Raw genomic sequence first — 14,730 nt, 5'->3', positions numbered from 1 at the left:
CCTCTCATGTGCTGCTTTGATACAATTGGTTTATGGTCTGTGTAGCTTGTATCACAGGTTTGGTAATATGAGAAGATTCCATGTTTTCAAAAGCAAGCTAGCTCATCATTAAGAGAACACTTTGCAGAGATAATTCAACTACTTAGAATTCCAGCCATGTGCACACAGACTGTCTTCACTGTGTTTCCTCCAAACTCCATACAGATGTCCTGCAACAGGAAGGCTGGTGCCACTAACATACTACAGTATGAATGTTTATTTAAAAAAAACGGAATCAAATAAATGCCTACTTAAGGCATAGAAATACAAACAGGAAACACTGGTTATTGCCAGTATGTCTGGAATGTGACTTGGTCAATGTGTGTGAATTTTATTTTCCTTTGTATTCTGGTTAGCAACCTTTTTCATTCCTTTTTGAGTGGCTCTGAATAACCATGGACCATGAAAACATTAACTTGTGCTAGGGATAAATATGAAAAAGATATGCTTAGATAGTACAAATCTTTAAGATGACTTTTGAATTCAAAAGAAATAGTTTGAACAGGTTGGACCTCTCTAGTTAGGCACCCTCAGGACCTGAATGGTGCCGAACCAGAGAATTTGCCAAACCACAGGAGATCAATATTGTCTAGCAGCATTAACACCACTTCCACTGCTTACTGGGCTCTTAGAGGAGATTTAGGGGTAAATTGGAGCTAAATAACAGCATAAAAATCTGAGAGCCAAGACTGGTGGCTGTAAACAAACTTGATAGGATCACAGGAAATTTGGCCACACACATGATAAGTGGACATCTGGCTAACTAAAATCATGACGGACCACGGATGTTGCCAGACCAGAGAAGTCCAACCTATACTTTCTGGGCTGGTAAGAGGTTGACTATAAAATTAGTCTAATGTAACTCAGAACAAAGAGAATGTATAAAGCAATGACTTCCATATTTCTAAAGACACCTTGGCTGTGTCTACGCTGGCCACATAACCCATAATAGCTATGGAAATGAGAGAATTCAGAATAGGGAAATGCGCGGGGGATTTAAATATCCCCCGCGGGATTTAAATAAACATGGCCGCCGCTTTTTTCCGGCTTGGGGAAAAGCCGGAAAAGAGCGTCCAGACTGGCGCAATCCTCCGGAATAAAGCCCTATTCTGGAGGATCTCTTATTCCTACTTGCAATAGGGCTTTATTCTGGAGGATCGCGCCAGTCTGGATGCTCTTTTCCGGCTTTTCCCCAAGCCGGAAAAAAGCAGCGGCCATGTTTATTTAAATCCCGCGGGGGATATTTAAATCCCCCGCGCATTTCCCTATTCTGACTTCTCTCATTTCCATAGCTATTACGGGTTATGTGGCCAGTGTAGACACAGCCCTTATGTTTTTATCAGGTGTTTGCAAATTATCACTCTGTTTAGACATCAACAGTAAGGCCACCTGATGCTGGACAACTGCTACTTACTTTACTATTTCTTAACAAGGAGTTCTGGACTCCAGGGAAACCTTGGAAAGAAGGGAGGTTTTTATACCTAGAAGGGAAGTATGAGTTTTGAACATAAGACCTTTGGCCTTCTGGAAACTACAGTTTAATAACTAGGCATCCATTTTGTTTTGAGCTACTGGTAGTTTATTTTAGGATTTTGTTCTTTCTTTCTTTTTTAATTCTTAAAATGGAGACTTCCTTTTATATAATCCTTCCTTGTTTCTTCAAGGATGATTCCAACTTTCTCCTAGAGGAAAAATGATGTCCTGCAACAGGAAGGCTGGTGCCACTAACTCCAGATGTGAGTCCAGACCCATCCCACATCCTTGCAACCAGACACTCTTTGATCCCTGCCATACATTCCCCTTCTAAGCCTCTTTGTAAAGAAAGAAGACAACCACTTCCCTGGGATTAGCCACTTAGTAACTGCATGGTTCCCATAAGGGTTTTGATAACTAAAAGCTTTGTTCCTGAACCCAACAGCAACAGTGGTTCTACAATTACGGGGATAGGCATTTTGTTTGCATCATGCAATAACATGTTTCAGCCACCATGACTTCCACAGAATGGTCATTGAATACATTGTCTTTTATTGGTTTACAAATTTCATTTTAACATTTGTGTATTCTGCAAGTGTCTAAATATAATTTCATCTAGCTCCTGTCTGAATCTCCTTAAAGAAATGTACCTCTTCCAACAACTGGAGACACTTGTACAATAAGTGTTAATTAAAACCCCATAAAGGAACCTTTGCATTTAAATTATACAAGACACAGTCATGGTGCATGCACCTCTGGCTATATTTTTGACATTTTATCTTTTTTTCCCACCTCCTTGACTTTCTTGGGATTATTTCCAACTTTCTAAACTTCTGAACATCCTCAAATTGCATTTTCAGGCTTTGCTAGTGACCCAGTGAGTGACTTTTGGTCAATTTGGCCATTTTACTTTTTCTTCATCTAAAATAATACACAAAATATGCATAAAACCAGGAAGTATGGGTTTGATGCAGGAATTACTGGGAATATATGGTCTGTATTTTGCAATGGGTGAAACTATATAATCATAATTGTTGCTTTTGCCATTAACATTTTACCTGACAAAGAGACTATGAGCAGATCTAATGTTTAGAGATCCTTGAATGAAAAGCATTATTTATAGTTTCTACTCCTGTCAAATTTTGTATGTCCATATTATGTCATATCTTATTTTTGTCATTACCCTTTCCCCAAAATAACAATCTGGTATAAATCTAAGTAGCAGAGCCAATTTAATCATGGCTTGTATTGCTTCATTAGTGATGTCCTTTAATAAGTTCAAATGCATGTTAAAAACTCCACCAAAAATACTTCATTCCTTATCTATTTTCTCATATTCACATGTACTTTCATAATGAATAAATGAATTCATGTGCAATATATATGAATTTATATAGTGAAGTAGGAAAGAATGAACATATTATTCTTCAAAATACGTTACCACAACAATTCAGGTAAAATCATCATGCTTGGTAAATTTGCCTGCTGATAAAAAACCCAAAGCAGACAGACTTTGCTAACAGAATTTATTTTTAAAGGTAACAAGAAAGAGAGTAACATATGGACAGTCCTTAGCATTTAAAAGTTAATGAGCAAAAACCAATACACTTTTATGAGGGCTCATTCTGTATAGTTCTGCATGACTAATTCCAATTATGCCTTAGTTTTAATTAGCCATCATTTGCAAAAGGCACAGCTACTGTAATTGTACAACTGTGAAATGTACTAATCTCCCATGTAGCTATTTCAATGACATGTTTGTGTTCCAGTGTTACATGCATGGCTCTACTTACATGTTGTCCTCTAGTCTCTGTAAGTCATCCAAAACGAACGAGTGAACACTGTCTAAGGAGCAGGAGCCAAAACAATTCAAGGTCGAGATGAATTTAACCTTGACAACCCAGTCATCATGGAGTTTTCGTTTAATGCTGGGGAGAAAAATTAGGTGGTTACTGTATAAGACCGGGGTCCCCAACACGGTGCCCACGGGTGCCATGGCGCCCGTGGGGGCATTTCAATGTGCCCGCCAGGTGCTCGGGGCTGGCCTGGCTCCGGGCACATGGCGCACGGGCGCTTGCAGGGGGAGCGCGCTTGGCGGGGGGAGCGCCGGGCGCACGGCACTCGGCGGGGGCGGGTGCCGGCTCCGGGCACTCGGCGGGGGGAGCACCGGCCCCGGGCATGCGGCGGGGGGGAGCGCCGGCCCTGGGCGCGCGGCAAGGGAGGGGCCCACCCCCGGGCATGCGGCAAGGGGGGGGCCGCCCCCGGGCGCGCTAGTGTCCCCGCCCCCTGGCGCCCGGCGGGCAAACGGCCACGCCCCCTGGCGCCCGACAACCTCAAAAGGTTGGGGACCACTGGTATAAGATATGTTGTGTATATTATAAGAATAGGGACTTCAAGGCTGCATTAAAAATGCACACAATGAACACATGCAAGTCATAGCAAGAGAGATGAGAAACCTTAGATCCACTAGTCCTGAAGCTGCAGGCACCTAATACTGGGCGTGACAACACATTTCTTACATCTGAGGACAGAAGAGTGTTTGTGGCACACAACTGAGCAGTTTTGATTCCATCTAATAGAGGACAATGGAGTTACACCAGGCTGAAACTCAACTAAAGAAGTGGTGAACTGGGCCTGTTGGTTCTTACTCTGTAGCTGTTCTGTGTGCAGCTCTCCCATGAAGAACACTGGAATTGCCTTCACACCGGAGCTAGAAAACCAGCTCATTGTTTTAAAAAGCTATTTTCATTGTTATGCTAGGCAAAGTACATTCTAAAATATTTTAAAAAGCATGGATCCTTGAGAAACAGAATTTAAGTATTTGATGAAAGCTTCTAAAGTGATAGTATTTTTCTACAAACAACTTACTTTTTGAATTTTCTGGAATCCAGGATCTGCAAATGTGAACTCTTTTTTTCTTTGGATTGCTTTAATCCAAAGTCATCACTGGTCACTGTAAAAAGGCTGACATGACCCCCATCGTCTCCCATTAGTAGGTCATCCTTAGCCTGTTGATCGCCTAAATTCACCGTACAAACACAGAGCAGACAATGTTCCATTGGTTTGATGATAAAGCAGTTATCCTGTGAAATACAGTTAAGAGTTTATTTGACACTGCACGAGTCCTACAGCAACTGAGCACAGTCTCCACGATGCTCATCCATTCATAACAACATCTAATTATTGTCTCAGAGTTTTCAAAATCTTGTCATACCAACTGTTTTCTGATACAATAGACTCATGAAGCTGGCAAATCAATGGGATTTTTGCTATGGACTTCAATGGAACCTGCATTTCAGTCAAAGCCACCAGCACCTGAGCATTAAAGATATTTTAGTGTGTTTGGAAATATGAATGATGAACATGTTGGGACAATTCACCATGCTAATTAGTATGTTAATATATTGTGAATAAGGATCTTTTTAACTTTTTTCTTTTTGCAGGACAAATGTGGACTAGTATATTATTAGAAGTCAAAAGACCGGGACCAGCACAAGTGGGAGACATGCTGAGAGCCTGTTAGATGGAGTGAGGAGAGGAAGTAAGTGTGAGGCAGGTTCTACAGAGAGATTTTGGATCCTCCAGATTCTATTGTTCATTGGCTTCATTGCCTCACTTCCTTTTATATTCAATAGAATATGTATTTGTCATGACTACCTTTTGTGAGTGTGAGAGACCAAAAGGCAACTCAGAGCCATCTTGTTGAAACAATATACAGCTTAGAACAGAACTACTTGCATCCACACAGACTATTGTGGGTTTCTTCACATCATAGCTTGAGAACTGATACTTTTGGGAAATTTTCTTTTACCTTTTTAAAGGCAATTTCTTGATTTGGCACCCACACTCAAGATATGTAGGACATTAATAATTCATTCAGTGGTTTTGTCACTATAGAGAGTGTGATTATGAAATGGACTTATGCACACAAATATGCATAACTCAAAGACACTTTGGAAAAATTACCTCATGTAACATGTGAATCTTAATGTTAAATCCATTGGGTCTGTATATTTTATTATGGTGTATGTATCACTCTTTAAGTAAAGTTAGAGATATGGAGTATGGAATGGTTTATGGTTTTAAATATGCAGATAAAAGCCACAAATAGTGTTCCCAATGCTGAGGAGCCTCAATGTCTGGGCAATCATATGTAAATAGCCCCTTTTGTCCTTTAAGTCTCAGCAGCAGTTGGTCCTAGGAAGTCACGTGACCCCCAACTGGTAAGGACTGACCAGCTGTGATTTTTCCATGTAAGGGTGGAATGTAGACAGAATTTCTGCCCAAAGGTGGACTCTATAAAACAGTGGGAAGCTAGCAGTTTCTTTATCTTTGGCTGGCATAGCACTCCCAAGAAAGAGCCCCCAGGGAGAGGAACTTCCCTGGTTTGGAGGCATAGCTGGAATAAGAACAATTTTAGGGTAAGCTTGTACTAAGTTTGTACTGAGGTTTTAGTGTTAGAATTAGCTAAGCATTTTCTGTTACTTTAAATTTGAAATCTACTTTGCTCTGCCTTTTTTCCACTGACAACCTCTTAAATCCTACTGCTTGTATGTAATAAAATCACTTTTATTTACTATCAAGCCCAGTGTAAATAACTGTTACCTGAGGGAGCAATTAGTGTGTACATTCCCCCTTTCATTGTTAAAGAGGGCGTAGCTAAATCATTCATTTGGGGTTCTGATTCCATTTAGGGAGTGGTTTCCTTGGAAGGTAGGCCCAGAACTACATTTTCCTTGGACCTGAAGAGTTTCAGTGTCTGTACTGCTTCTTGGGGGGGCAGGGGGATGTGATCTCAGCTCTGTGCCTTGGCTGGGGGAGACCAGCTAGCTGAGCTGGCCCAGCAGGACAGGGTAGTGAGAAGCCCCAGAGAGCAAGAAAGCTAGTGTCAGTGGCTTTGTCAGCATACCAGGAAGCACCCCCAAGAGGTCTTCTGTAACTGTACACGATCACAGAGAAGTTTTGTAGATACTGACCAAGGTAACTTACATCATCAGTACATATCTGAGTTCTGATACCTTAGTTGGTGCATATATTTTTTGAACTTATTTTACTTTCTCAGAGCTAGGATTGAATTAATCTTTGTTTATTGTCTGTCAAAAACTTGATGTGGGATAGGCAATAAACACAATTTTCCTTATTTAGTTTCAATCTAGACTGATTAATTAGGTTAGAACTTTGTTGACATTGTTATTGTGTTCTTCCAGCAAAGAACCATATATCAAAATATTGTTCATAATAACTATAGACTTTCCAACATGGGAGAACTGTTAATGAACACAAATGGAGTTACAGTTTTTATGAATAGTAATGAAAGCTATTGATGTGTGATCCATTTATCACACACACCCTGAATGTTAAGCTTTTGTCTTTGCAAGCTGTGTCTGTCATGAACTTGTCCACAGTTCACAATATCTCCAGAGCTAGTCAGAGTTGTGTCATAGAATCATAGAACACTAGAACTGGAAGGGACCTCGAGAGATCATAGACTCCAGGCTCCTACCCTCATGGCATGACCAAGCAGTCTAGACCGTCCCTGATAGATGTCAGATGACTTCAGCTCTAGGAGATGTTGAAGGTGACCATAAGTCCCTTCTGAGATGACTGCGATGTTTCTTCCTGAATCAATTTTAAAATCTATAAGCTTTCCATAAATATTCAATTTCACTATCCAAACTGGCTCTGTGTCATCACACATGCTAGATTCAGAAAAAATGGCTCTCAATTGTCCACTATACGAGTTAATTTCTTTATTGCTTTGATGAGGCAAACTGGAAAATGAACGTATTTTATGCATTTCTTACATGTTATACCTCCAGTGAATCACATAACTGTTTGGTTATGAATTTTTCCACATCTTATGCAAGCAGACCGAAAGGCTCTAAAGCGTGACTAGAATTTGACCCTCTTAGGCTGGGAGTTTTAGGTTTTACAAGTTGCTTGTGCCTTTTGTTCTGCTGTTTGACCAGTTTCATGCTTTGCAGCTGCCAGATGACAGTTTTCAGCCAATGGATCCAGAACATTTATAAAACATTCAACACAGCCCGTTAGTTTTTTGATTATCTGGTAAAAACAATGTTTCTTCATAAGCCACATTTCTCTGGGGTATAAAATGTCCATCAAATATAGCCAGAACCCTTTGTGACTATCTTCTGGAAAGTCAAAGATGTATCTTCCTGCCTCCCCATAGCATAAATAAAAGATCCCAGAACTTCTCCAGTCTCCTATAGAGCTTTGTTGCAATTAAAAAATCTTGCAAAATACTGCTTTAAGTCTGTCTATTGTGAAGATTTGTCAAAGCTTAAGGTCTCTGGGGGCACTGATGAATCGTATATCAATGAAATCCTGCAGCCTTTATTTTTTCTTCCGTTTGCAACTTTTGTTGCTATTCCGTCTGTGTGCAATTTTTGTTGTTCCTTTCTTTTGTTGGCAATCACTGCTGCTGTTTCCCTTCTGTTTCTTGTTCTCCCCTGGCATTATAATGTATATAATGTATTTCTTGTACATCGGTTATAGGGCTGCAGCTAGCAGGTCAGGTAGAGTTAGATATGGACTCACTACAGATCATGAGGAAGGGGATGGGCAGTGGAGAGGCTGATAAGAGTTGTAGTCCCTGCTTAGGAGATCCATCACACTACCAAGCTACTCCAACATAAGTCTTCCTTAAACTTCTTTTAAAGACTGTATGCTAGTCCCAAAGCCTCAAACACTCCACTTTTCCCAGAAGGAAAGACATTTTATTTTATTTTATTTACCAAATCTTCTGCAGAAACTTATTGTCACTCAAGAGAAGTTAGCCTACTAGACAATTGCAACAGGGCTGTATGATGTGAGCAGAGAGGATTCCCTAGTGAGTTAAGTTTTCTTTAATATTTGCATTACTCAAAACAATACCTGGGAGCTGCCTTGTGATTTATAATCCCAGACGATAATAGTCCTTTCAGTTACAGCAACAACACGTTTGAGCTGAGTAAGATAATCACATCCACTAATCCAGGAACTATCCTGATGAAAGAAAAAGGATGGTTGAAAGATTTAGTTCATGAGCAGAGCTTCTAAGCAATAGGATAATACAAATAAAAATAATTGTATAATATTTACCTATTTTTTTAAAAGTTACTTGTAAATTTGATTAAATGAAAGGAAGACTTTACCATTTACTGTATAAACTTGTTCTAACCAAAGAGACTGTCAGTAGACACTGTGTAATGCAGTTTTGCCAATGCACTGTTCTTTGATCTGTTATTACAGTTCTGGGCTAGAAACTGTAGACTGTGCAGTGGTTGGTGATGAGGGTCAGTGACTATGGACTAGGTTAATAGGATCATTATTTTTAAAAATCGGAGAACAAATCCAGTGATGGTGAACTATGGGGCACACAAAGGGGTCACATTATAAGAGCAAAGGGCTACTTTGATCACTTTAGACTACATGCCTCTGGCGACAGAGGCATGTAAATGAGGCTACCAGGCATAGGAAAATGAAGTGGCGATTCATTTAAATTTACATGGCTGCCGCGCTGAGCCGATCAGCTGTTTGTCGGCTCAGCGCTGTAGTCTGGACGCCCGGGTGTCGACATCAAAGGCATTTGTCGACCACCCAGGTATGCCTCCTGGGATGAGGTTTACCTGGGTGGTCGACAAATGCCTTTGATGTCGACACCTGCGCATCCAGACTACCGCGCTGAGCCGACAAACAGCTGATCGGCTCAGCGCGGCAGCCATGTAAATTTAAATGAATCGCCACTTCATTTTCCTATGCCTGGTAGCCTCATCTACATGCCTCTGTCGCTAGAGGCATGTAGTCTAGACGTAGCCTGAGATAAAGTAGTTTTCATGGAACAATTTCATAGCTATCTCACAGGCTTGGTTAGGAGAGTCCCACTGAATCATGGGAGAGCAACCCAACTGGCCAATGAAAGAGCTAGGACTAGAACCCAGAACTCATATATCCTGGATCCTATATCCAATACCCTAGATGGCTTATACATTAACAGGAAAAGAAAGGGTCTCCTCTATAGTTAGGTTTGTTATTCAATATTTATGGTACTAGGCCTGGACTGCTGTGACAAGGTAAAAGCAGTCAGATGCCTGTCAAGGCAAAGTATAAAAGGAAGGGGAAACTGAATCAAAGAAGAAATAAGAAGAAAATTTTGTCTTCTCCCCTCCTCTGGTTAGAACTGGGAAACCCTCTGGGAATTACAGGTCAGTATTTTTCAATTGATTTCTTTTTGTGTTGCAATTGTTGTGTGGGCAAAGTCCCAAAGAAAAGGCCTTAAGAGATTAATGTCTGAAGCTTTATTCCCTCTCCCTGTTTAGTGAAAACACTGACTATCTTACAGTTGCATTTAAGCATGCCTAAGAAATATAAAAGAAAGAACAGGCTTGCCTACACCTCAAATGCTGCAGAGGTGCACCTACGTTGCTGTAGCACTTCAGTGAAGACATTACCTGTGCAAACAGGAGGGTTCTCCTGTTGGTGTAGGTAATCCATCTCCCTGAAAGGTAATAGTTAGGGCAACAGGAGAATTCCCATGATCTGAATAGATCCAACTAGGCATTACTGGATTACTTCTAAATCAATTCTCTCCCTCCAGTGAGAAAGTCTGGTCCTTTACACCTCTCAGTGATGCATAAAAGAGACAGCCTCCACTCAAAAGGGTGGCCCTGCAAGGGAAAAATTTGCTGTATGTGGCCTTGGCTCATCTCCCTTTGGAGGTGTGCTGGCCCATCACTTTTGGAGTGCTGTCATCAGAAGCTCTCTAGAAGGATAGGGGGCCACTGGCATCTGGACTGTGACCCTGCCTGAGCTCTGACCTAAAGCCCCTCTCCTGCTCAGCTTCTTGTGGTGGAGAGGAGCAATCTGTGGATGGGGCAGGGCCCCAGCAGCTGAGGTTGAGTGAGGGTGTGGCCTTGAGGGGGCCAGAGCCATGGTCCAGCCACTGCTGGTCCCACTTTCTATAGAGCTTCCAGAGCTTGAATATGCTTCCCCAAATGAAAGAATCATGTGCCATCTACATGTACATCCTCTTGGGATCCTCAATCCTTACGTGATTTGACTTTCCTAACTCAATCATGGAATGGACCTCACCAACTTAATGAAGGGATAAGAAACCTGATGTTTCAGAAGATAAGTTACACCAGTCCACTGACAAGTGGAAGGAGAAATTTTATAGTACTAAAGACAAAAACAGCAGAGACAGAGATGTTTTCTCCTCCACACAGTTACATGTCCTTGCTGGGGATAATTAATTCTGGGGTAGAATTTTCAAAAACATAAGAGACTTAGGTGCACAAACTCCAAAATGAATGGGATGTGTGTTTCTAAAGCACTTGAATTAGAATGCCAAAAACTTTTGGCAATAAGAAGTCATCTCCTCCAGTAGCTAAAATATTTTATACGCCACTTTGAAATTCTGTCCCTGCCTCCCCTTTTTATAGAAAAACTGTAACATCTTTGGTGACACAGAAAAAGATAGTCAGACATTTATACATGCTGTTTATGCCACTGGCTCAAAAAGAGATATTTAGGCTGACACAAAATGGGAAGGTTATTTTTCCAGAGCATGAAGTTTTAGTTTTACCAGAGATTACTCACTCCAGTACCCAAAAGAAAAATATGTTTAGCTCTGGTTCCCATTCCCAGTGGCTACGTCTACATTGGCCCCTTCTTCGGAAGAGGCATGCTAATTTCTAACTTTGGAATAGGGAAATGCGCGGGGGATTTAAATATCCCCCGCGGGATTTAAATAAACATGGCCGCCGCTTTTTTTCCAGCTTGGGGAAAAGCCGGAAAAGAGCGTCCAGACTGGAGCGATCCTCCGGAATAAAGCCCTATTCCGGAGGATCTCTTATTCCTACTTCAGGAATAGGAGATCCTCTGGAATAGGGCTTTATTCCGGAGGATCGCGCCAGTCTGGACGCTCTTTTCCGGCTTTTCCCCAAGCCGGAAAAAAAGTGGCGGCCATGTTTATTTAAATCCCGTGGGAGATATTTAAATCCCCTGCGCATTTCCCTATTCCAAAGTTAGAAATTAGCATGCCTCTTCCGAAGAAGGGGCCAGTGTAGACACAGCCAGGGTGTTCAAACAGATTTCAGATTCCTTTCCACCAGCTGATGTCAGGTAGCTCATGCAACAATTTTGTATTTATTTTACAATCACAAGCAGCTGTTGCATGTACCTTATGTAGAGTAGAATAAGAAATGAATAAATTGTGAGTGATTTGTATTCAGTGGAATTGAAAGAGGAATTGTTAGTACTATATCCTCTTAGATCTTATGTATTTATTTTTACTTCTGTTGAATGTAATCTTAGTTGTCTTTAGCATTCAGAGTTACACCATTTATTAAGAAAAAAGAAATGCAATGTTGTATGGGAATGTGTTTGACTTTCCTGTAGATTTTTGTGTTTTTAGGCAATGTGGAGTTTTTCTTTACATAGCATGTAATCTATGCACCCCTTGTCTGCCAGTAAGAGCAATAGCCAGAGGTTATGAATGTTTTCACTTTTATTAAATCACTCACTTTTTGAGGACAGGATCTTTCAAAAAAGGGTTTTATTTTTGAAAGATTCCCATCTAAACTGCCATTTTCTTTCAAAAAAGCCCTGTTTCGAAAAAAAGCTACCATTATGCAAATGAAGCATGGGATATTTAAATCCCGGCTTCATTTGCAATATCGATGTGCCTAATTTACATCCCTTTACCGAAAAAGGGATGTAGTCTAGACACCCCTTAATTCCTCCTCTGCTGCCTGAGGAGGCAAATAAAACTCACTGCTTGAGCGTTGCTTAGAAAAGACCTTAAAAATAAGGGTGCTGTCTGTGTAGACAGTAAAGTTACGTCTTTGCTGTAATAAAAGCCACAGCACTGAATCTCAGAGGATGCATCTACACTGCACCCTAAGCTCAAAATGAATTATGCAATTTGAGCTACACAAATTGTATAGCTTATTTCGAGTTAATTTTGAAATAACTTATTTTGTAATTTGGCTCTGTCTACACAGCATCAAATTTCAAAATCAACCACTATTCCGAAATGTCCCTTACTCCTTGTGGAATGAGATTTACAGAGACGTCAGAATAGTGAGCCTGTTATATTTCTAAATAACGGACTTGCTCAAAAGATTCAGAATAGCTATTTTGGGATACTGAAAGTATCCTGAAATAGCACTGCTGTGTAGATGTACCCAGTGTGTGCATCAGCAGACTCAGGGTTGTACTGTGGATATATAACAGCATAGACATTTGGGCTTGGACTGGAGGCCAGGCTCTGAGCACCCCCTCTCTTGTAGAGTCTCAGAGCCCCAACACCAGCCCAAGTGCAGACCTCTACACTGCTATTTTATAGTCCAGGTACCTGAGATCTTCAAGTTCAAGTCAGCTGACCTGAACAAGTTGTACTATGCCAAGGATCTTTTACTGAGTATAGACATACCCTAAGCTTCTCAGGTAACAAGAAGGTTATGCCCAGCTAGAGCAGCTTACATTATAAATAAAAGACAGGACAGAGATGACAGTGATAACCAGATATTTTTTTCCTGACCAGCTCTTTGCTTTTCATATCCAGTCCTCTTTTTTTGTTGCATATGGAAGTATCCAGTCTCACCACTGAAAAAGGTTGAAAAGCATATGCTGGGTCTGAACAAGGGTCGAGTAATCTGACTGAAAAGGTAATGCAGTTAGGCAAGAAGCAGAGGAAGGTGCTTCTGCACGTAAAAGGCAAGGAGAGTTGTCCCTCCTATAGTGATTTGTCACCCTGGATGACACTAGCAGCTGTTAGCCATTTCAAATGCATTCTGAATCGAAGAGTATATGGCTGCAAAGTTGTTTGTCTGCCTCCCAGAGGGGGGAGGAAAGGCAAAGAATTAGTTTCAGATTTCACTGACTGCCTGAAAACTTTATACAGGTCCTTTGCTGTTGGATCAATACTAAAAGAGAGGCCCACTGAGCTGCTACTGTTGGCTGCAGCTCTTGGCTTAAAATGAGGCAAGTCAATGGCAGCCAGTTATGGTGGGGAGCTCAGCTCAGCTAAAACAATGGAGAAAGACTAATGACATGACTCTTTAGAGGCCACTTTGAGAAGGATGAGAATTGGGAAGATGCTAGAGGAAGGGACTCCCTTGTGTTAACGGCCACATTTCAAGCATTGTGCAAGTTGTTCAGATCACATCATGGCAACAAATCTCTGATGTTCTTAAGGTAGCCATGGTTTCAGCCTGGACAGTGGTGGGGTTTTTCCCAGAACTGTCTGTAACATACCATACCTAGGGCCACAAAGCATGATAACAAGACCAAAGGCCGGGCTTTCTTGGGTACAGTGCAATATGGGCAACAGTCTAGCCATTTTATGAGGTAAATCAAGATATTTATCAGAGTACTGAGCATCATTTACACAGTATTTACACTAACAAGGAGAAAGACACTTGCACAGCTAACAAATTTAAGATCCTTTTAAAAGAAGTAGGTTTGAAGGTTAAATGTGTGAGCGCGATATTTTGGAGGGGTGTATATGGGGAAATATGAAAGTTTAGGGGACAGATTAATACATAAGCCATATCTTTCACAAGAGGAGGATGATTTAGAATTAAATGCCTTGTTTGAGCATGGGAGCAAGCAAGCAAGCAAACACAAACATTCATACAAACACACGTGTATACTTGAGTAAAAAATTGTTACACTGAAAGCTCATCAAGATTATTCCTAATGAACTATAATGATATTATATTGATATAGCATCTGTCACTCCTGAAGACTCCAATGAGTATCATAAGAACTAGTTTATATTTAAACATATATTCACACAAAACACCCTGTGTGCATCTGCAGGAACCATTTCATAACCCACTGCAATGCAACCAGCTCTGGGTGGGAGGAAGAAGACAGATAGGCAGAAAACTGGTGCACGGTTCCCATTATAATGGAGAAGAATATTGACCAAGGACACCAATCAAGAGTAAGTTTCTCCTTTAAGATAAATCATTACTGACTAAAAAACAATCAGAAACACTTAGTCATAACACACATCACCTGCTATTTGTGTAAACACTTGTACAGTGTTTCCCCAACTATGGGCCACGGCCCGGTACCGGTCCGTGGGAAAAAAATACCGGGCCTCAGCATGGCTACCAGGGTGTTCTGGGCTCCCAGAGTACCCGTGCAGCACTGGGTTCCCCAAACCCTGGGCCGGGCTAGGTGGAGGATGCAGCCGGATGTTCCGGG

General features: G+C 41.1%; 1 protein-coding gene and 1 long non-coding RNA gene across 9 annotated transcripts in view; one reads left to right on the top strand and one right to left on the bottom strand.

The window, feature by feature from the left end:
• WDR64 (WD repeat domain 64) overlaps positions 1-14,730 on the bottom strand; it is a 117,440-nt gene that overhangs the window by 77,739 nt on the left and 24,971 nt on the right. For all 8 annotated transcript variants that reach the window (XR_003088175.2, XR_003088174.2, XR_003088176.2 and 5 more), the window contains exons 6-8: positions 8,407-8,517; positions 4,381-4,595; positions 3,306-3,440 (exon numbers count right to left, since the gene is read on the bottom strand). Coding sequence is in view for 5 of the 8 variants with exons in the window: in XM_075924833.1 (XP_075780948.1) it covers positions 3,306-3,440; positions 4,381-4,595; positions 8,407-8,517 (461 nt within the window). In the remaining 3 variants the exon portion in view is untranslated. The remainder of the gene's footprint in view (positions 1-3,305; positions 3,441-4,380; positions 4,596-8,406; positions 8,518-14,730) is intronic.
• The window catches only part of LOC142827979 (uncharacterized), an 81,675-nt gene that overhangs the window by 61,361 nt on the left and 5,584 nt on the right, over positions 1-14,730 (top strand). The window contains exons 2-3 of the long non-coding RNA XR_012902825.1: positions 4,956-5,053; positions 14,338-14,464. This is a non-coding gene — a long non-coding RNA (uncharacterized LOC142827979). The remainder of the gene's footprint in view (positions 1-4,955; positions 5,054-14,337; positions 14,465-14,730) is intronic.

This window comes from Pelodiscus sinensis, chromosome 3 (assembly GCF_049634645.1).
Source record: "Pelodiscus sinensis isolate JC-2024 chromosome 3, ASM4963464v1, whole genome shotgun sequence".
Classification (NCBI taxonomy): domain Eukaryota; kingdom Metazoa; phylum Chordata; order Testudines; family Trionychidae; genus Pelodiscus; species Pelodiscus sinensis.
This window is presented reverse-complemented; position numbering and strand designations above follow the sequence as displayed.